The sequence below is a fragment of the Pipra filicauda genome, unplaced genomic scaffold, assembly GCF_003945595.2.
Source record: "Pipra filicauda isolate LSUMZ 115617 unplaced genomic scaffold, ASM394559v2 scaffold360_size730234_pilon, whole genome shotgun sequence".
NCBI lineage: Eukaryota > Metazoa > Chordata > Aves > Passeriformes > Pipridae > Pipra > Pipra filicauda.
In genome coordinates this window covers 44,238-63,640 of record NW_024104488.1, presented here as the reverse complement: position 1 = coordinate 63,640, position 19,403 = coordinate 44,238, and the positions used below count along the sequence as shown (strand labels likewise).

Below are 19,403 nucleotides of genomic sequence, written 5' to 3'. Positions count from 1 at the left end.
ATACATTTCTCAGTTTTTAAGGGGAGCTTTTGGAGAAGCATTTTCATTCTTGAACCCCAACACTTTCCTCAGAGTCAGTGACTCTCCCCCATATGTTGGGAATTACTAAACAACCACAGGCCTAAGTCTGGAGCAGTGAGTGTCTTTGGGAACGTTCCCAGCAAGGTTTGTCTGCTCCCTCCTCTGCCACTTGTGGATTTCTTACCATCACTTAAAAAGCTGCAGCAGCAGAATTGTTGATTTAAGTCATTATTGCTCCCACTTCTCCCTGTTGACATTAATTTTTTTAAACTTTGGTAAAACTTCCTCTGCGATCATCGTTCTCTTTTGAGGTCAAATTTACTTTTTATCCAGATGTGACCTTTTCAGTCCCATTTTAGAACAACAGAATTGAATATGTGCTTGTTTGAAAGCTAAAATATCTTGCAAAGGGACTTCATCAAGATTGACTGTATTAAAAAGTAATTAAAGCACTTTATGATGGCTGGGTAACAGAGTAATGAGCTGGTAGTATGTCAACAGAATAATGTCTTGAAAATGTAAAAGTAATAAAAGCTTAAAATGAACTGTTGGCAAAATTTAATTAGTACTTGGTAGACCTTTATTAATGATGCCAGCCATTGGTATTTTGTAGTTGAAATATTGATAACTGGGAAGTTATTTTGAGTATCAGAGGACCCTGAGATTGGCTTTGGTTCCAATCGTCATCCTGCTGTGACCGGCTCACAGTAATGGGGCAACAAACACACTAAATCCAGTTATGAGTCCTAAAATGGATCTATCCAGAGTCTGTACAGGGTGGGAAGTTCCAGTCCTTGTCCCTAAATGTTTCAGTATTGGATGAACAGGTGTATCCTTGCTTGTGACTTATGCTTTGAAATATATTTAGCAGTGTTATCAGTGGTAGCAGTGTGAGTGGAAGTTCTTTGAAGTAATCTATGTGTTTGCAAAAAAGGCATTTACATATTGCAAATATTTTGTGTTCTAACCTTGAAGACTTTGGAACAAAACTGTTTCTTGAAACATTTTCCAGAAGTGTTTAATATGCTAAATAAGTTTTAATCAGTTCTCCGTGCTTAAGTTTGCACTGTGTGTTCACTTAAGTGTTTGAACTTCTTAGCTCAGTTGTCTGTTTGTTTGTGTTTCCTTTCTCCTTGGTATATCCTTTTGATTTCACACAGGAATAGAAATTTTAGGTTTGAACAATATATCAAGTGTAGCTGAAGGACATTCTACAATTCTTCCTCCCAATCCCAGGGATATTACATTTTCTGAAATACTAGCTTGCTGAAAAATTGCTGATTTATGACTGTTTGGTACTAAAAACTGGAAAGTGGTGATTCTCATAGTTAACAACTTGAGGCTGAGCCTATTTGGAGGTCACTGATAAGGGTGGTGGGGTCACCTCCATCTAAAAATCTTATTAAGGACCTGTGAGCTCCTTTGCAGGAAATAGCAACTAATGGGAGATCTAAATGTCATCATTAGAACAGACTGCATTAATGGGAACTCTCTTTTCCCCTCTTGTAGTGGTCCTTTGTTGTGGCTACCATCACAGAAATCCCACCTGTTGCCTTTCTTCCCAATTTTGTTGTTCAGAGAAAAGTTCTGAGGCCTCTACGAACCCAGACGGGAGGAACAATAATGGTAAGGTGCTCTTGGTTCCCTTTTGTCACTTTTAAACTTGTTGATCAGACATTGTAAACCTGGGAGTTGTACTGTTTCATAGAATTCAAATAATAGTTGTAATATTAATATCAAATAATAGTTGTACTGTTTTATATAACTCAAAGACTTGGGGCCTGGAGAGGGAGGTGGGTTAGTGCAGAGTCCTAAATGTGAGCAAACTCCCCAGGGGAAGGACATCCCTGGTTTTATGGTCAGTGATTTGCAGAAGAGACAGTGAGGGTCAGCCTGGGCAAGCAGTGAGAGAAGTGGCAAATACAGTAACAAATAACATTCAAGTACAGGCAAATTCTAGGAATGGGAGGTTTCAAAATTGGTAATACAGAAGCATTTTTAAAGCACATATTTACCAAAGGACCTTGGAACTGGATGGGAAGTGATGGATGGTTTAGTTGTTCTTGAGTCTAGGGAAGTGCCTAAATTGAAAAATCATATCCCCTTGCTCATTTTAACGAGGAAAGACAGTTTATCTACTTTTTCTGTGGTAGATACTGCAGAAGCAGCTCAACTGAGCTCAAGTGAGACTTTCACCTGAGCAGAACTGTGTTGTCCTGAGTTAAGGAGTGCTCTGCTCAGAAGAGCTGTGCAGGGTCACCAGACATTTAATTTTGCCTGGAATTGCCATTAGAGATGTTGAGGAAATAGCAGGAAAGAAAACCGTTAATAGCTGGAGCCAAGAATGAGTTGTTTAGACCATCTGTTGAGGAAAACGTGCCCTCACGATTGTGAACTGGGAACTAGTGAGATCTTTTCTGCCCTGTGTTTATCAATCCTTGTCTTACTAGAGTTGACCAACTCTCCAGCTTGCTGCTGGGAGGAGATGGGACCCGTCCCGAGCTCTCTTGGCAGGTCCAGAGCTGAACCAGTTCTAATGGAAGACAAATAATCTTGTCTGAAATGATTAATATTATGGTACACATAGATCTTTGCTGCAGTTTAGCAACTCTTCCTGCAGGGAGCTGTGGCAGTGGTCCGTGTGAAAAGGGTTGCAGCCCATATTGGCTTTTCCCTGTTTGTTTGAAGCCTGTCATTGACCAATGTCCTGTGGGTTGGCAGAGCTTTCACAGTGTTCTGTGCCAGATTTGGGAATAGGATTTATTGCAGCTACTGAGGGCAAAGGTGAGTGAGGCTGGGAAGCCAGAAGGGACTGATAAAACATGGCATTACTTTCAGGAATAGGCTAATAGGTGGCTTCCCCTTGTGTCAGAACTGCAGGTACTTAGCAATCTGCACTGGAATCAGGGGTTCCTTGGAATCATTTTTAAATGCTTCTCGTGAACGTATCAAGCTTTAAGACATAAATAATTTAAGACATAATATAAAATTATGTGGCAAAAAAATGCAGTGCAGGACAGTGTTCAGAAACAAGGACAGAGGTTGGGCCTGCCCTAGGTCTGACCTAGAAGTGTGATGAGAGTGAGCCCAAAGGCCTGGGGAAGCAGTTCCAAGGTTTTCCTGGGGCTGACATGGGCTTGGCTGTTGCAGCTTGAGGGGCTGGAGCAGGTCCAGAGGAGAGCAACGAGGCTGGGGAAGGGACTGGAGCACAAGTGCTGGGAGGAGAGGCTGAGGGAGCTGGGGGGGCTCAGCCTGGAGAAGAGGAGGCTCAGGGGAGACCTCCTCACTCTCTGCAACTCCCTGACAGGAGGGGGGAGCCAGGGGGGGGTTGGTCTCTTTTCCCAGGCAACCATCAGCAAGACAAGAGGGCTGGGTCTCAAGTTGTGCCAGGGGAGGGTTAGGTTGGAGATTAGAAGGAATTTCTTTGCAGAGAGGGTGCTCAGCCATTGGAATGGGCTGCCCAGGGAGGGGGTGGATTCTCCATCCCTGGAGGTGTTTAAGGACAGACTGGATGTGGCATCAGTGCCATGGGCTGGGAACCACAGCGGGGTTGGATCAAGGGTTGGACTGGATGATCTCGGAGGTCCCTTCCAACCCAGCTGATTCTGTGATTCTATTCTATGATTCTACTGTCACTTATGTCTGGGCACTATGAAGTTTCAACCCTCTTGGGTTTTACTGTGTGCAATGAAAGTATAGAGTCAGTTGTTTTTAAGGTAAGATGAAATATCCTGATTTTTTTGTTGTTGTTGTAGGTATGTTTTTAATGACAGAAGTGCCTGATTCTTTATTTGAAAAAAAAAATGGCAATTTCTTTCAGTGTTTTAGTGCTCTGTGGTTAAATCTGTGTCCCATCCAGCTGCTGGATTTGCAAGTGTGTGACTCTGCCAGTTGTTGGTTCAGAAATGAACTGCATGACTTGTGACTAAGCCTAAATATCTACTGACAAGATTCAGAAGCATCTTCTGACAGTGCTGTTTAATGGCTTTAAGCATGTCAACTTAACTCCCTTTGTAATGTCCAAAACACTGGTCTTAGATATGTAAAAATCTGGAGCTCCTAATTCTGTTTTAATTCTCTTGTGTTGCTCTGTCCTCTTGGATGTTATTTAAAGTCCCATAGTGGGGTAAGGAAATCTGTGAAGGTGTTTGTACAGTGTAGGATGCCTGGTGCTTTTGGTGAAGCCTGAAAGCCTGTCTGAGCATGAGAGAATCACATGAAGTACTGAAAATGTTAAACCAATTTTTTTTAAGGAAAATTTAAGAATATGAAGTTTGAAAGAACATGCTGGGTTCTGGATAAATCCTGAGATTGATTGGATTATAGTGATAGGCCAGATAACAAAAGTGCTGCCTCTTTAGTAGGTGTGAACTGGCAAAAGCAGAGATGGGGAGGACTAGAGAAAAAGAATTTTGGTTCCATGTCATTATATAGTTCAAAGTGCTTAAAAATATTTGGTTGTCACTCACAGAGCAAGTCCTGCTGAGCAAGGACGTGCAGAGACTTCTCTTATTACAGCTGTCTGCTGTGTCTGTGCCTCCTGAAACACAGATGCCATCCCTGGGCACTTTGGGATTCATCTCGATGCCATATGCTGTTGTTTTTACCTTTTTTGCCTCCGTTATGGGGAAATAAGTATGTACTTGAGAAGCAATTTTGATTAATCAGACAATAAAATTTGTACAGTGCAAGTCAGAAGTGCATCTTCTGCTATTCCTGATGGGCCTCTTTATCACAAACATTCCTGTTGAGTTTCTCTACTTTTTAATGATATTTTAGCACTATGGGAAGATTGGTTTTTGGTGAGGAATCCCTAGGAAGTGTGATAAATTGCTGATAATGTGCTTTCCCTGGGACTTAATGGGTTTTATAGTTCAGAAGCTGCAGTCTTTCCCCAAGATCTAATTTGTGTAAGTTGGCATGATCAGATCAGGATGAGGTTTACTTTCCCAATAATTTCCTTAGTACTAAATTAGAACTGTTCAAATGTAAGTATTGGTGATGAAGACTTCTCAACTGACTGTCCAAAATTCATTTTGTATGTGATGTCTAATACGTTCTTTCCATGACTATGGATGAGAATTCATCTATTTTTACATGTTTTCTCTCTCTTTTTTATTTATTTATTTATTTTATTTTTTAATTGTAGCTAGTAATATCTTCATTTTTGATCATGTCAGATGAGGAATACTGCACTTAAACACTTGTTTGATTCTTCCTGGCTGAAATAAGTCAAGTTTTTCAGTTAAAATTTCATCATTTGAGCCTTGTGTATCTCTTTTTTTGTCAGTACTTTCCCTTTCCTGAATGTCATTTGAGTTCAACGGAGAGATACAGGCACAGTTTTCCCATATTGGAGGGGAAAAGGTGGATAACATTCTATACCACACATGACTTAAAGAATAAAAAGTCACAGGACCCTTCACACTGTAGCACTTTCCTGGCCCCCTCCCAGCTGGAATTCTGCTAGTCTGTGTTTTCAGGAGTCTGAGTTTACATTCCTCCTGGTTTCCCATGAGCAGGAAGGATACTGTGATATCCTTGCTCACTTTTCACTCTTCCCAGCACTGCCCTTTCCCTTTTGCAGTTGCCAGAGAAGGAAATACAGATGACACAGCAAATATTCTTTCAGCTCCTGGAGCTGAGGGGAGTTTTGTGTTCACAGATCTGGTTCAGAATGACCTCCAGTGGTAAAGCATCTGCAAATTCCATGCCAAGAGTTACTGGGGGTGGAAGTTGCCTCATTCATTCATGTAATTCTGACTGTAATTGTTTTTTAAGGCAGGAAAACTGGCTGTGGACAGAGGCTGGGCCATCAACGTGGGTGAGTGCAAACAGGGCACCCAGTGGTGCTTGGAATTGTGTGTTTGGAAGCCGGATTTTCATTTCCATGATGTGTGTTCTGTTCATAAAAACAGAAAGGGATTATGGTGTTTAACTAAAATCAACTCTAAAGGAAGAAAATGGAGAAAGTACTGGATTTGTTCTCTCACCCACTGTTGCAGTTTTATTATAAAATCTTCTTGGAAAGGAAAAAGATAACTGGATAAAGATATGAATCATTTATAAGGGCAGGTGTTTGGATTGAAGTAGTGTGAAAAAAAATTGAGGAAAAATGTTTGGACTAAATGTAGATATTTCAATAAAATCTTTAGATTATAAAATAATTTTCATAGTTCTTATCATCTTATCTATGTTCTAGCATCTCAGGGGTTGGTATGTGGGAGAGCAGAGCTGGACCAGTCAGTGTCTATTTTTGGCTGTGCAGTTTTTCCTGAAAAAGCCTTGAATGAACAAGTTCTGAAGGATATAGTGAATATAAATGTGCTCTCCTGCTCACAGCAAAGAGCAGTGCAAACCCAGTGAACCATTGAAGCAGGATTTTGTGTCATAGGAGCCTTAGCTTGTTGTTCTCATAAAACTCACCGAGTGTAGGTTTTTCCATTATTTCTTGCATGCATCTTCTCCAAAGTGAATAGCCATGATTAAAAATTAAATAGATATTAGAAGCAAACAACCAAGGCCTGTCGTATTTACTGATATATCAAATGAACTTGTTAAGTTTCTTGCTTAGCTATTTCTAGTGGGGTTTTCAGTTAAAAAGTTCTGATTTATTAAATAAAAAACATGTTCAGGGAGGGAGAGGTCTCAGTACTTTTTTCATGTAAAGAGTGTGTCCCTTTCTGTTTTCAAGAGCAGTTCCTAAAGCTTTTTGATCTGAGTGTTTTCAGAAGAGAATGGCATGTGCAAATAATGATAACACCATAGTTCTTACTTTGGGGGGGTTTTTAGTATATTTTTCTGGATGTTCATCATAGAAAAGAACATTCCAGGTCCTTTCCACCTGCTGCTTGTGCCCGCCATGTAAGTGATCTGTGGCTTTGTGAAGGCCATCTCTGGTTTTAGTGTCTGGCTTTTCTTTAGTGTGTGGCTTGTCTTTAGTACCTGGCTTTTCAGCCCTTCCCCGTTTTCCCGTGCAGGGGGTGGTTTCCATCACTGTTCCAGTGACAAAGGTGGAGGGTTTTGTGCATATGCTGACATCACACTGGCCATCAAGGTAAGAACTGCTCTTAAACCTGTATTTTCTGCTGTTTGTGTAAATGGAGAAAAATCCCCACATAAATTCCTAAGAATGAATTTACACCTTAACAGGAGCAAAGGAAGCCCTCTCCAGGTGGGTGGGAATGGGAAGGTGCAGTGTTGTGAAGTGGGAGGGAAGATTTGCAGGGGTCAGAATTATCAGTGTAAACATGAACCACTGAAATTGCATTAATAATGTTGGCTTGCAGAACCCACTCCAGATCAAACCAGATGGACTTTTAATATCCTCAGTGATAATCCTCCAAGCCTTGCAGCTGAACCTGAACCTCCCACAGTCATTGCAGTGGTTCCAATCAAGCCTGCAGGGACAGAAATCCTCTCTCTGAGTCAAGCTGCACTATGCAGAACTCAGGAATAAAAATGTGAATGACTCCAAAATAGTCTCTGAATGTGAATGAATACATTTAGCTGTTGAAAGGCTAAAGTAAGAGCCTTCTGCAATTAGGGCTTATTTCTACCAAATGAACTGGGGTTTATTTGTATAATAGAATATTTATAAAGTATCAATAATAATCAAACATTAAAGAGCTCTAATGATTGCAGCACACCATGTGACATAACACCCTAATTTCTGTACATGGTAATTTGCAGAAAAGTAATCCACAGTGGGTTGGTTTTTTCTCCCTACCATTAAAGTACAGATTGAGAAATTATAGTGGGTGAGAATTTGTATAAAATCTTTGGAGTTTACCATGTCTGTATCAAAGATGGGATGGAACAAGATGATTTTTAAGGTCCCTTCCAGCCTAAACCATCCTGCGAGTCTACAACTCAAATGCGTGTTGAATGTGTTTAATCTGGTGGAAATGCAGAGGGTTTGTTATTGTATAACCACAAAAATTATCTTCCTGTGTCAAATAATGAGAGGAGCTTTTGTAATTACATGTATTAGAATAATTTAGCAGTTTACTTGGTGACTAAAGCAAATAGACTGTGGAAACTTCAAGCCTCCAGTTTAATCTGCCACCTAATTTCCTAAATTTCTCTATGTCTTTCTTTGCTCTAGTTCTTATTTGAGAGAGTACCAGGGGTGTCTAAAGCCACAATTATTGATCTGGATGCTCATCAGGTGAGTGCTTGCCTGTGTTCAGTGCTGCAGATGTTGTGCTTGAAATACAAGTGGGTGATGAACCCCCTTTTTTAATGCTACTATAAACTGTCGACTGGCAGAACACAAAGTTCATCAGAAATGTTGGAAACTGTGAACAGTTCAGTTGTTTATTTTGTGGCCCTAAAGGCTCTTAAGCCAGTTTGGTAAAATTAACCTGAGTTGCAGCTCCATCATGTGGCTGGATGGAAAAATCCTGCAGCGTTTCACACGCGTCTCCCGGGATGAGGAGCAAGGATCTCCTGGGACAGAATTCCAGTTGGTTCAGCACCGTGGTGGCTGCAGCAGCCTCTGCAGGGGAGGAACCTGCCCTCAGTGTTTAATGAAGGCCTGGCTACAGGCTCATGAGGGAGAGGATTCAGCCCTCTCCCCCTGGTGTGTGATGTACTGTGGGCACCGAGTTCAAAACTCAGCTCTGGTAGGATTTGCAAAATGAAGCCTGAGAGGTCAGAAATGGTATTTTTAGGAAAGCAGTTAATGCACCAAAGTGGTGTCCAATCTGATGCGTTTCAGGTTATTTATTATGTGTAAAGAAACCATTTTTAAATAACTCTGTGGCAGTGAGGAAACCTAGTGGCTGCAGTGGTCTTTTCTCATTTGCCTTACCTGCATCCTAAAATTCCCATGATACCAGGATGAGGATTATTTTGTGTTCCTCTCTCTCGGGGTGTGGATCTATTTTGTGCTTTTTGGGGGTGCTTTCGGTTTTGAAAAGTTCTTGGCATGCATTTTGGTTTTCAGCTGTGCTGGGAGTGCACGTGGAATCACCCCCTGTTTCCTTCCTTTGGCAATGGGAGGTGTGTGAAGGAGCTCAGCAGATCCTGTTTAAAAATGCAGATTTTCTTGTCTTGTGACTGCTCCAATTCCGAGTGCAGTGGCGAGTTCCACCTTTCATAAGAAAATGGTTCATCAGAGGCTTTCACATTCCCAGGCTTGTGTGCATGAACTGGTTATTTGTGGACCAAAGATGCTGAAGAAATAAGTTGGAGTTGCCATTTTTTAGCATAAAAGCTGAATTACAGAAGATGTATCTGTGGAAATGTCTGTTTCTGTAGTTCAAATGAAATTCTTCTGGGGGTAGGGGCTGTGCTGCTGTATGATACACTGATTTAAACTGAATTATTTTAGTCATTGCTGGGAAAAAATGATTTTTATATTAGTGAAAAAAGTCTAAATGAGAGCCAGAAGAAGAATATTTAAATTCAGAAATGGGGGAGGGGGAAATACTCAAAATCTGAGTTTTCTCTTGAGCATCCATTTTACACCCAGCACAGTTTTTGTAGGGAATTTCTGTTGTTAAACAAGAAATTGTTAAACTGTTGGGTCCTTAGTGTTTGTCATTTTTCCAGGGATTACTTATCTCCCCAAGGCTTGAATTGCCAGGAGAGCTGTGGTCTGCTTTATTTATTTATTAATTCTTACACAGGAACACTCAGTTCCCTGGAGCAGTTGAAAGGGACTTTTTCTTGCACAGTTGGAGAGCGACAGATCTCTTTGGTGGTCACAGTTGCTTTTGTGGTGCTGCTGAGGACATTTAGCTTCTATTTTTCACTTCTTTTTTCTTACATGTGTAATGAGCTCTCTGCTAATTCCCTTCCCAGAGATACAGGGATTTTGTTTGTGGTAATACCTGCAGTTTTCAGGTATTATCAACCCCTCTCCTCAGAATAACCTTCAAGACTATAAATAAGAGAGTGACACAGGGAGCTGTGGATATTAGACCTTTGTAGTGTTGATTGCTGTAGGGTTTGCAGTGTGTTCAATGCTGTGTTGGGAATAGCTAACTGTGAATTTCCTGCAGGGAAATGGCCATGAGAGGGACTTTATGGATGATCCTCGGGTGTATATTATGGATGCCTACAACAGATACATTTATCCAGGGGATGGCTTTGCTAAACGTAAGTACAGCTGAAATTCACATTCCAAAATCTAAAAGACCTCCTGTGCTGCTACCTAACTTCATTTACTAATAGGTTTCCTTGCAACAGTGTTAACTAGATTTTATTTTTTTTTAATATCACATGGTTTTCAGTGATCACTGTGATATATCACAGTAGTGTTTCCCCTCACTTCTGGGATGGATGTGGGTGGGTATTCAATGCTCCTGCCACACTTGGAGCAGTGATTTTAAGAGAATTGTTAGACCTTCATCTTTCCCTTACACTACTTTTGTGATGGAATTCCCTGAGGATTAGCTGATGCTGTGTAAAAAGGTTTCATGTTTTTTTGAAAAGTTATAAATTATAACATATTTAGGTGTGTCGTTTTGCCAGTAGAACTTGGTTTGTAAGCATCTAGAAAACAAGCTGCATCTGAGTGTGAAACAACTTGGGAAGCAAAACAAGTCATGGAATAAGACCATTAAGGTTGGAAAAGCCCTTTATAAGATGGAGTACAAGCCCAGCCCTGCCAAGGCCACATCCCCATGAAATCCCTGCAGGGATGGGGACTCCCCCTGCCCCGGGCAGCCTGTCAGACCAACGACAGGAGCTGGTGCTTGATTGGTTTTGGTTGTGGTTTGTTTATCCCTGCTGTGACGTGCCTGTTGTGTCTTGTGAGCTGCCACGATTAATTAGTGGGGCTTTGATAATGCTTAAATTGGAATGCAAAAGCCCAAAGTTGATTTGATCTTTGGTTCTGTTACACTCATTTATTACAGGCTTAATTTGTTCCCTGAGTCAGAGGTTGTTGGGGGGGGATGTTCTGCTCTTGGATTTCTTCAGTGATCCTGTCGCTCTGAAAAGCCTTCATTTGGATTCTTGGCAAGAATGAGGGGCAGTGCATTGCACTGCTGGATTTTGACTTGTAAAGATTTTGAGAACTGTAGAATTTCAAGGTATTAAACTAAAAAATGACCATTTAAAGCACATCGTGTCTGTAGGCAGACAAATTGCAAGCAAATGCGGGGGTTTTCCCCTCCAGGAAAAGCATCCCTTTATTCCTATATCACATGGCAACATTTGAACAGATGGATTAAGACCAAAACAGAGTGAGTCCTTGTTAGCAAATCTGAACCACTGAGCTCACCCCTCCCCTGTGAGCCTGAGAATACCAGCATTCCCTTTCTAAGGGTGAGGTGCCAAAGGCATGTGAACATGTAGGTCCTTGCAGTTTGCATAAGAATGTCTGAATAGGATTTTGCTGGCTAAATCCTTTAAATCCTTCCTGTTAAATGACCAGGCAAAGATGGGATCACAGAGGGGATCTCTGAAGAAAGGTAGAGGCTTGAACCTGAGAGTTGGAATCCTTGGGGTAAATTCCAACTGATTAGTGGCTCCTTGGACTTTCTGCCCATTTTTTCCATGTTTTATTGCAGGAGCCTCTTCTGCACGTTTTTCATTAGGGAAGGGAAGAAAGAGCCCAGCTCCCACTGCCTGCTGCTAAGCCATAAGCACATTGAATCCCTGAGGGGAAGCAGTTTGGAATTACACAAGCTTAGGAGGAGAAAGGAGGACATGGATGGGGAATGGGACTAATTCACTGAAGGGTGAGCACAGAATTTGACAGCTGAAACTCAAAGTTCAGGCCTTAAAAATCTCATGGTCTGAGAGTCATTTTACAAAGCTGGACAAATGCCTTCACTAATGAGCAGGAGATGGACAATGAACACATGGAAGAGCTGTGTCCATCCTGATCCAGACCCATCCCTGATCTCTGCACTTCTGTGTTTGTGTGGAGATGTAGGCAAGAGGCCTGTGAAGGCAGGGGATCCTGTTCAACATCTCTCAACTTCTTCATGGTTCCATCAGAACAATACTTGTTTGTCCCCACTGCAGTGTCCCCTCCTCCACAGCTCAGCCAGCAGATCCTTTACCCTGAAGAGGCTCCAAGTGCTGTTCAGAAGAGCTGTGCAGACTTCCAGGGACATTTATATAAGAATAAGAGAAGCATCCAGGAAAATACTGTAAAGAAACAAAAATCCTTGCAACTCTTGCTGGAATGAGAAACAATCCTTCCCTGATGTTGAACAAGGATGGAAAGCAGAGAAAAACCCCTACCCAGCAATCCCAAGAGTAATTGTCATTCTGTGTTGAATGCACACTTGGTGGGTGCTGAATCCCTCTTTATCCAAGTCAGTTAATTTGAGGCAGAGGGTGTGGTGAGGCAGAAGTCATTCCTTGGAACACCTCTGGCATGGATATGATATTAATTCACATGTAGAGTTACACAAACCTCCATAACAGCACCCAAAACTAGGCCGCCTAACCTTGGGTTTCTCCCCTTCACCTTCTCAGCCATCCTCTTCTACTTCTGTTGCTTTATTAAAGGCATTAGAAATAATTTGATTTAAATGAAGAATAGATATTTGCTCTTTTGGTAGGATTACAGGGTAAGAACATTAAATTGAAAATGCTTGGGGCAAAGCTGAATCCTGTTATACATTCATAAAGCAGTTCCCATAAATTCATGATCCTTTGCTGTGAAGTTTTGAGTGTTATGATAAAAATAAAACATCTTCATAATTTCTCAGTGATATTTATCTTGGTTTTTTCCCCCCAGCTGTTTCCTCTGCAATAGCAGTTCAGTGTTTTCTTTGCCTTATGCTTTATTTAGGTTACTTTTAAGTTAATAATTTCCTTTATGATTTCTCTGCTGATTGGTAACTGGACATGTAGATCAGCTGCTTTTCAATAACATTTTCCACTTGCATCTCAGAGATATTTTTTTCTTCCTGCATTTAATTTTTTCTCTTCATTTTTTTTTTCCAAGGTCATTGTGCTTAACATTTGCTGAGAAAACAAGTAGTTGAGTCATTTTCTTTAATTCAAAGTTCTGTGAAAATGCAATGTATTGAGAAGACTTCCTGAAATGTGATTTTTTTTTCTTGCTTCCCTACATCTTGCATTTTCTTTCAAAGCAACCCTTTTCTTACTGAGCAGTGGTTGGTTTGTTTGCTTTCAGGTGCCATAAAACGCAAAGTGGAGCTGGAGTGGGGCACAGAGGACACAGAGTACCTTCAGAAGGTGCACACCCACGTGGAGGGAGCACTGAACGAGTTCAAACCTGACATCCTGGTTTATAATGCTGGCACTGACATCCTGGATGGGGATCCCTTGGGAGGCCTGGCCATTTCCCCCCAGGTTTGTATGGCACTGCCATCCTGGGTGAGCATCCCTTGGCAGCCTGGCTGTTTCCCAGGTTTGTATGGCAGTGCCATCCTGGGTGGGATCCCTTGGCAGCCTGGCCATCTCCCAGGTTTGTATGGCACTGCCATCCTGGGTGGGATCCCTTGGCAGCCTGGCCATCTCCCAGGTTTGTATGGCACTGCTATCCCCCAGCCCTGCTCCCCACACACACTGCAGGCAGTTTGGGAGCTGAAGGGAAGTGCACCCTTTGCACTCAGCCAGAGCATTTCCCTCTTACAGGCACCAGAGATCCAACTCTTGCTCTTTCACCCTTTTATTTTCTTGGATTTTCTTCCTGCCTCTAAATATTTTTGTCCTTCCAGTGGCTGTTGCAGTGTAATCCATCTCCTCTCTAAAATGCACTGGTTTGAACACCCAGATAGTAACCAGAGAGACAGACATTTTCACACTTCACTTGACTTCTCTTCTCCCAGTTTGGTTGGTTTGTTTTTCCCCTCACATGACCCATTTTGCAATGTATTTCTTTTGTCACCTGCCCCCAGTATGTATCTTACACTTAATTTCCTCTGTAGCACTCCCAGCTGTTTTAAACTGCCCTTGTGGTGTCTTCCAGCTGTAACAATTTTGTGCAGCCTGCCTGTGTATTCCTAGCAAATGAACACCTATTTTCCTTCTCTTGATTCTTTTCCTTACAGATACCATGTACTTTCTCTGCCCACTTTTAGTAGATTTAAATTTTTATTTATTCTGTACACATCATAGAAGTCTTCACCTCCCAGTTTGTGTCCCTTCTCGTTCCACCTTCACTGCTTTTCCCAAACAGTCTGCTTTCCAGTCTGCTCTTCTCAAAACAAACAAAAATGTCCAGATCTTGTATTTCCTCCGTGGTTTTTAATGATTCCTTCTCTGACAGCTCCTGTGTGCTGCCCCTCTCCTGTTTCACATTTAATGGCCACCGGTTCAATACAGAGAAGTGCTTGGTTTGTGAGCTCTCAGGTTCCCCCCCGATGGAGCCACCACTCCATCTGTTCACTCTGAACTGCTGTTCAGTTCTCTGGCACAAAGGAAGAGCTGAGGGGTTGGACTTGATGTGACCTTGGAGAGGACACAGCCTGAAGTGGGAGGTGTGGTTGGTGCAGCAGTGGCCACCAAGGGACGTGGCAGCTTGGGGGTAGGTGGGGACTGCTTGGAGATTTGCCTCAAGAAAACAACAGTTCTGGCCTTGGAGAAGGAGCAGTGTTAATGGCCAAGGAAAAGGAGTTGCTGTAGGTTGCTGGGTGCTGTGTAGAGAGACAATATAAAGATGGGCAAGGGAAGGTGGAGCAGCTTTCCTGGCTCCAAGGGGAGCTGAAAGGCAGAGGGTGCTGTTTCTCTGCACAGCCTGCTGGAGCAGAGGTTCCTGTAGCTCAGACCTTTGCAGTCTGCACTGAGGGCAGGGTTTCCTGTGTCTCTGGTCTGCTTGTTGTACGTGCGAAGGCGGCACATTTCACCACGTTTGGAATCCCAGGCTGCTGGAAAGGCCAAACTGAAGGCCTTGTGCCTGGATGGTTCATCTCTTTGAGGTTCCTTAGTCCAGTCTTTGGTCCCACACCCGAAGGTGTCCTTCAGCTCTTGGGGCAGTGTCAGTTCTGCTCAGGATTGGGCTCCTCAGTGCTCTGGGTGGTGGTTTCGTGGTACTTGAGGCTGGAGGGAAACCTGAGATGTAGCAGCCAAGTCCCTGTTCCCTTTGGGTGGGAGTGGGAACTGTGCTGGGCTGTTGTTTCCAGTTGATATGTTTTCTTTCTTAATAACCCAGAAACATGGGAATAAGCCTGTTTTCCCCTCAGCTCCTCCAGGCTCAGCCATGAGAGCTGCTGGAGCAGAGGCTCCTGTGAACAGTGGCTGCTCCCAGTTCTTGGGTGGGATAACAGTGCTGCAGCCAGAGGTGGGACCCACAGCTCCTCCTGTAATTCTGTTCCTTCCTTTAGGGAGCTGTTTCTAATAGAATTCCTCAGTTTCCTTTGTCTCACTGTTCAGTTGTTACTCCTTGTGCTTTCATAGGGCTGTGTCAAACTGCACAATAAGCAGGACTGTTGTGTGTTTTTACAAGATATTTTTTCCTGCTACATTTGTATTTTAATTTTTCCTTTTATTATCTCTTTGTGGTCTAATTATTGGCAGGGTATTATTTCTTGATGTATTCACAGTCTTCCTTTAACCAGTCTGAGCAATGCATATTCATTTTACAACACTTTTACTGCTGCTTCCTTGATTTTTTTTGTATTTGATTGCATCGTGATCCCCTTCTCCAGCTTTGCAGTTATTTAAGTACCTGAACTCTGTGCTTTTACAAAAAGTGGATTTTAGTTCTGTTCTCACTCATTTCTGAAGTATTTTTTCCCCACATGTACGTTTTGAAACCCAGAAGGCTCAAACTCTCCTGTTGTCTGGGTTCAGTGACAGTACAATTCCTCTTGGTCAGCAGTCTTTGTTATTTTTTAGTTCCATACCCTTCTCATAGTAAGAAATTATTTAGAATTTATCTCCTTCTTTCTGTTGTTTTATTTTTTTATGGGTTTACCTTTACTCACATTCTGCAACTCCCCCTTCAGCCATAGCTTCTTTTAGCATTAACTACAGGCTTTTATTAAAGAAACTGGGACTTAAAATTCATCCAGTGATTGTAAATGTGTAAAATCTGATTTGAATTTGGGGTTCTTCTGTAGGATTGTGAAATCTTGATTGAGTTGCTAAACTTTAGTCAGAGGGTGCTGTGCAAGTTGAGCACAAACTAAAGCACTTTGAATTCAGACAATCTTTCTTAGTCTCAATTCCTCACCTGGAAAATAGGGTGAACATTTCTAAAATTTGTAATCAGTTTAGAACTTTATGGCCTTTGAGCAGGAATTCTTCTAGGAATTTGTACTAAGGACTTTTATCTGTTGTGTCCTCTAAAACAAGTCAAGGATATTTGATTTGCTGGGGTATTTTGTTGGTTTTTTTTTTTTTAATGATTATTCATGTAAACCAGCTAACAGGACTTTTAAATGAACTTTTAATTGCTACTGTAAAATATAAGGCTTAAACACTTTCCAGATATCCAATACTATAAATCCATAACTCACAGGTTAGAACTAAAATATCACAGAACCACAGAATACTCTGACCTGGAAGGGACCCACAAGAATCATCAAGTCCAACTCCTGGCCCTGCACAGGACACCCCAAAAATCACCCCAGGGATTGAAGAGTGTTGTCAGTTGGGCTTTCAGTGGGAGCTGAGGGAATGGCCATCCTTGGACATTCCCAAGCCTCATCCATGTGGAGTCACCACTACCCTCAGCCACTGCTGGGGATTGTCCTGCTTCAAGCAGGAGGCTGGGCTGGAGATCTTCCAGCCTGCATTTCCTGGATTGGAAGGCACCTTAAAGCTCATGTACTTCCAAGCCCCCTCCACATCTCCCATGGGACCAGATGGCTCAGAGCCCCATCCAGCCTGGCCTTGGACACCTTCAGGGATAGGGCAGCTACCACTTCACTGGCAACCTGTTCCAATGCCTCAGCCCCCCAGCAAAGAATTTCTTCCTAATATCTAATCTAAGCCTGCTCTCTTGCAGTTTGAAACCATTCCTCTTGCCCTGTCACTGTGCTCTTGTAAATCAAGACAAGCAGGAAATCTTTCTAAGCTGGTACGAAGCTCAGTGTCATCTCCAATTACAATATCCTGTTAAACTTAGGTGCCAAGAAGTCAGATATTCCCTTTTTATTTTTTTTTATCTGAAAATGAGGAGAAGCCCACAGGTGGGCTTGAGTGCAGTTCCCACAAAATGGCTGTAAACAATCCTGCAGCTCAAAGGTTGGGGTGGGGTTTTTCCCCAGACCAGAGCAGATCAGCAGGAAGGACATTTATGCCAGTCAGTCATGCTGATAGCAGTTTCTGTGCCCCTGGTGGCCGTGGTGCTCTGCAGGGCATTGTGAAGAGGGACGAGGTGGTGTTCAGGGCCGCGCGGCGCCGCAGGATCCCCGTGCTCATGGTGACGTCCGGCGGGTACCAGAAGAGGACGGCGCGGATCATCGCCGACTCCATCCTCAACCTGCACAGCCTGGGGCTCATCCACGGCCAGCTGGCAGCCAGGGGGGCTGCACACCCCAGCCTGGAGCAGATGGTCAGGGACTCTGCAAAAGACTTGGGCAACTTGTCCCTGCAGTGATGAGTTCCCAGTTTTAGTGCAATAACCTGGCAGAGCCAGCTCGGTCTAACTCCTGCATCCGTCCCGGGAAAGGCAACACGTCCTTCTAAGCTAACAGACCTGCACTCAGAGGTACTGTCTTTGTGTCTGACATTGCTGTAGAAAGCTTTACTTGCCTCTCTGATTGCTGTTATGTTGAAAGAACTATGCAGTTGGCATCCAAAGACTGCCCCAGACCTGTTTCAGATGGTGCGGCTTTGTCTGTGTGTGGGGGAAATATGGACTAAACCCACTGTTTCTTGGGTTTTTTTAGATACTGCATTTTATTTATTGCTTTTTTAATGGGAATGTTGTTGTAAAACATGTTCTGTGCAGACTTCAGTGTCAGTTTAACACTAAAGTTAAGTGCAATACTGTAAAAACCAGTGCAGTTGGAGGGCTTTGAAACCATAGCCTGTAAGAAGGAAAGGCCATTAATTTATAGTTTATTCCTGTTGTTGATAGTGACTTAAATCTTACTTATAAGCACCTTGAAAAATAGAATAGGAAACACCTTTGGCTCTATATGCAAATGAGCCATAAGGGCTCAACATGAACAGTCTGGTGTTTGCCTCTCTTAAAATGAGCCCTGCATGTGAAAGGGAATAGTTCCTGTGCATTGTGACTCACAGAGTAAAGAAACTACAGGCAAATCAAAGCTAATGGTAGAGTTCTGAGCAGCCTTGCAGCAAAAACTATGTAGAAATTCAGGTTATCTCCACTATTTCCAGCTTGGCATGTATAAAACAGTGATGGGTACGTTGAAATTATTTTTTTCCCCGACTAGTGCTGTGTTTTTCACCTGCTCAGAGAGTAATGGTACTTGTAGTTGCAGTCGTAGTTGGTAAGCAAATTGTTCATTATTATTGTTCATCTAAAAATACAGTGGCATTTCTACATGAAGTTAATGTGCTAACTTTATATGGAGCTTCTAGGAGGATTTGGGAACAAAATAGTGTATTCCAAGCAAATTCAGTGCACTACTTGTAAAGTTTGGCTTTGTTTAAGTTGGTATATTTTGCATTGTAGCAGTGGGTCGTAAATGTGCTAAACTGCATATTTTGCAAGAGCTTTTATAACTTCTGAATATTCACTGATTTGTACTACAAGTTTCATGTCGTGTCTATGTTTGAGCTTTCCTGGGAAGGAACACCAAGATTTTGCTCGTAGTAGAGTTGCTGTCTAAGCTATTTAAGGAATGTTTAATGCTAATTATAATACTTACCTCACTTAGTGTTCATGTTTAGATGGGGTTTGTCAGTTGTAAGAATTGCACAATTGCTATAAATATCTGCTTTAAGCCAGATTTGACATATTGCACTAAGCTTAAGTTGCTACACTGGGATTAAAAAGCACTTTTAAATTTCTTACTAGAAGGACCATCAGAGTACGACTAATGTTGAGATTTATTTTTTCTATACTGTCTGACGTTACTGAAAGATGTTGTTATTCTTTCATATGATTTTTATAAAATTATAAATTACATTTCTATAACCTAAACCTGTCATAGCACCATATGGTCTTTCCCCTGAACATCTTCTGTTTGTGTTAACATGTTTCTATAATTTTCCCTTGGTGGAGATTAAAATGATGTTGAACAATGCTGAGTGACTTCTCTTTTCACTTCACATGGATCTTGGCTGTCAAAAACTTTGACTGGCAGTTTCTTGAAGAGACAAGAAGATGTATTTGTCATACTTAAAATGTAACTGAAACTGCATTGAATCTCAAGGTTTGTCAACAGGTTCTTTGAAGTGGTTTAAGTGAGCTTGCAAGTATCCAAATAATTTTTAAGGTGTCAGCATAAAGGGTTAAAGTCACTTTCTAATTCCAAGTTACACGTCATTACCTATCTTGTAACTCCTAAGTATGTTACTGC

At 42.1% G+C, this 19,403-nt stretch overlaps 1 protein-coding gene across 2 annotated transcripts in view; it reads left to right on the top strand.

The window, feature by feature from the left end:
* The window catches only part of HDAC11 (histone deacetylase 11), a 30,088-nt gene extending 10,961 nt beyond the window's left edge, over positions 1-19,127 (top strand). For both annotated transcript variants that reach the window (XM_027748509.2, XM_039384592.1), the window contains exons 4-10: positions 1,531-1,647; positions 5,803-5,845; positions 7,002-7,078; positions 8,129-8,191; positions 10,032-10,128; positions 13,133-13,311; positions 17,264-19,127. In XM_027748509.2, the coding sequence (XP_027604310.1) occupies positions 1,531-1,647; positions 5,803-5,845; positions 7,002-7,078; positions 8,129-8,191; positions 10,032-10,128; positions 13,133-13,311; positions 17,264-17,506 (819 nt within the window). In that variant the 3' untranslated portion in view covers positions 17,507-19,127. The remainder of the gene's footprint in view (positions 1-1,530; positions 1,648-5,802; positions 5,846-7,001; positions 7,079-8,128; positions 8,192-10,031; positions 10,129-13,132; positions 13,312-17,263) is intronic.
* Positions 19,128-19,403: the final 276 nt, after the last annotated feature.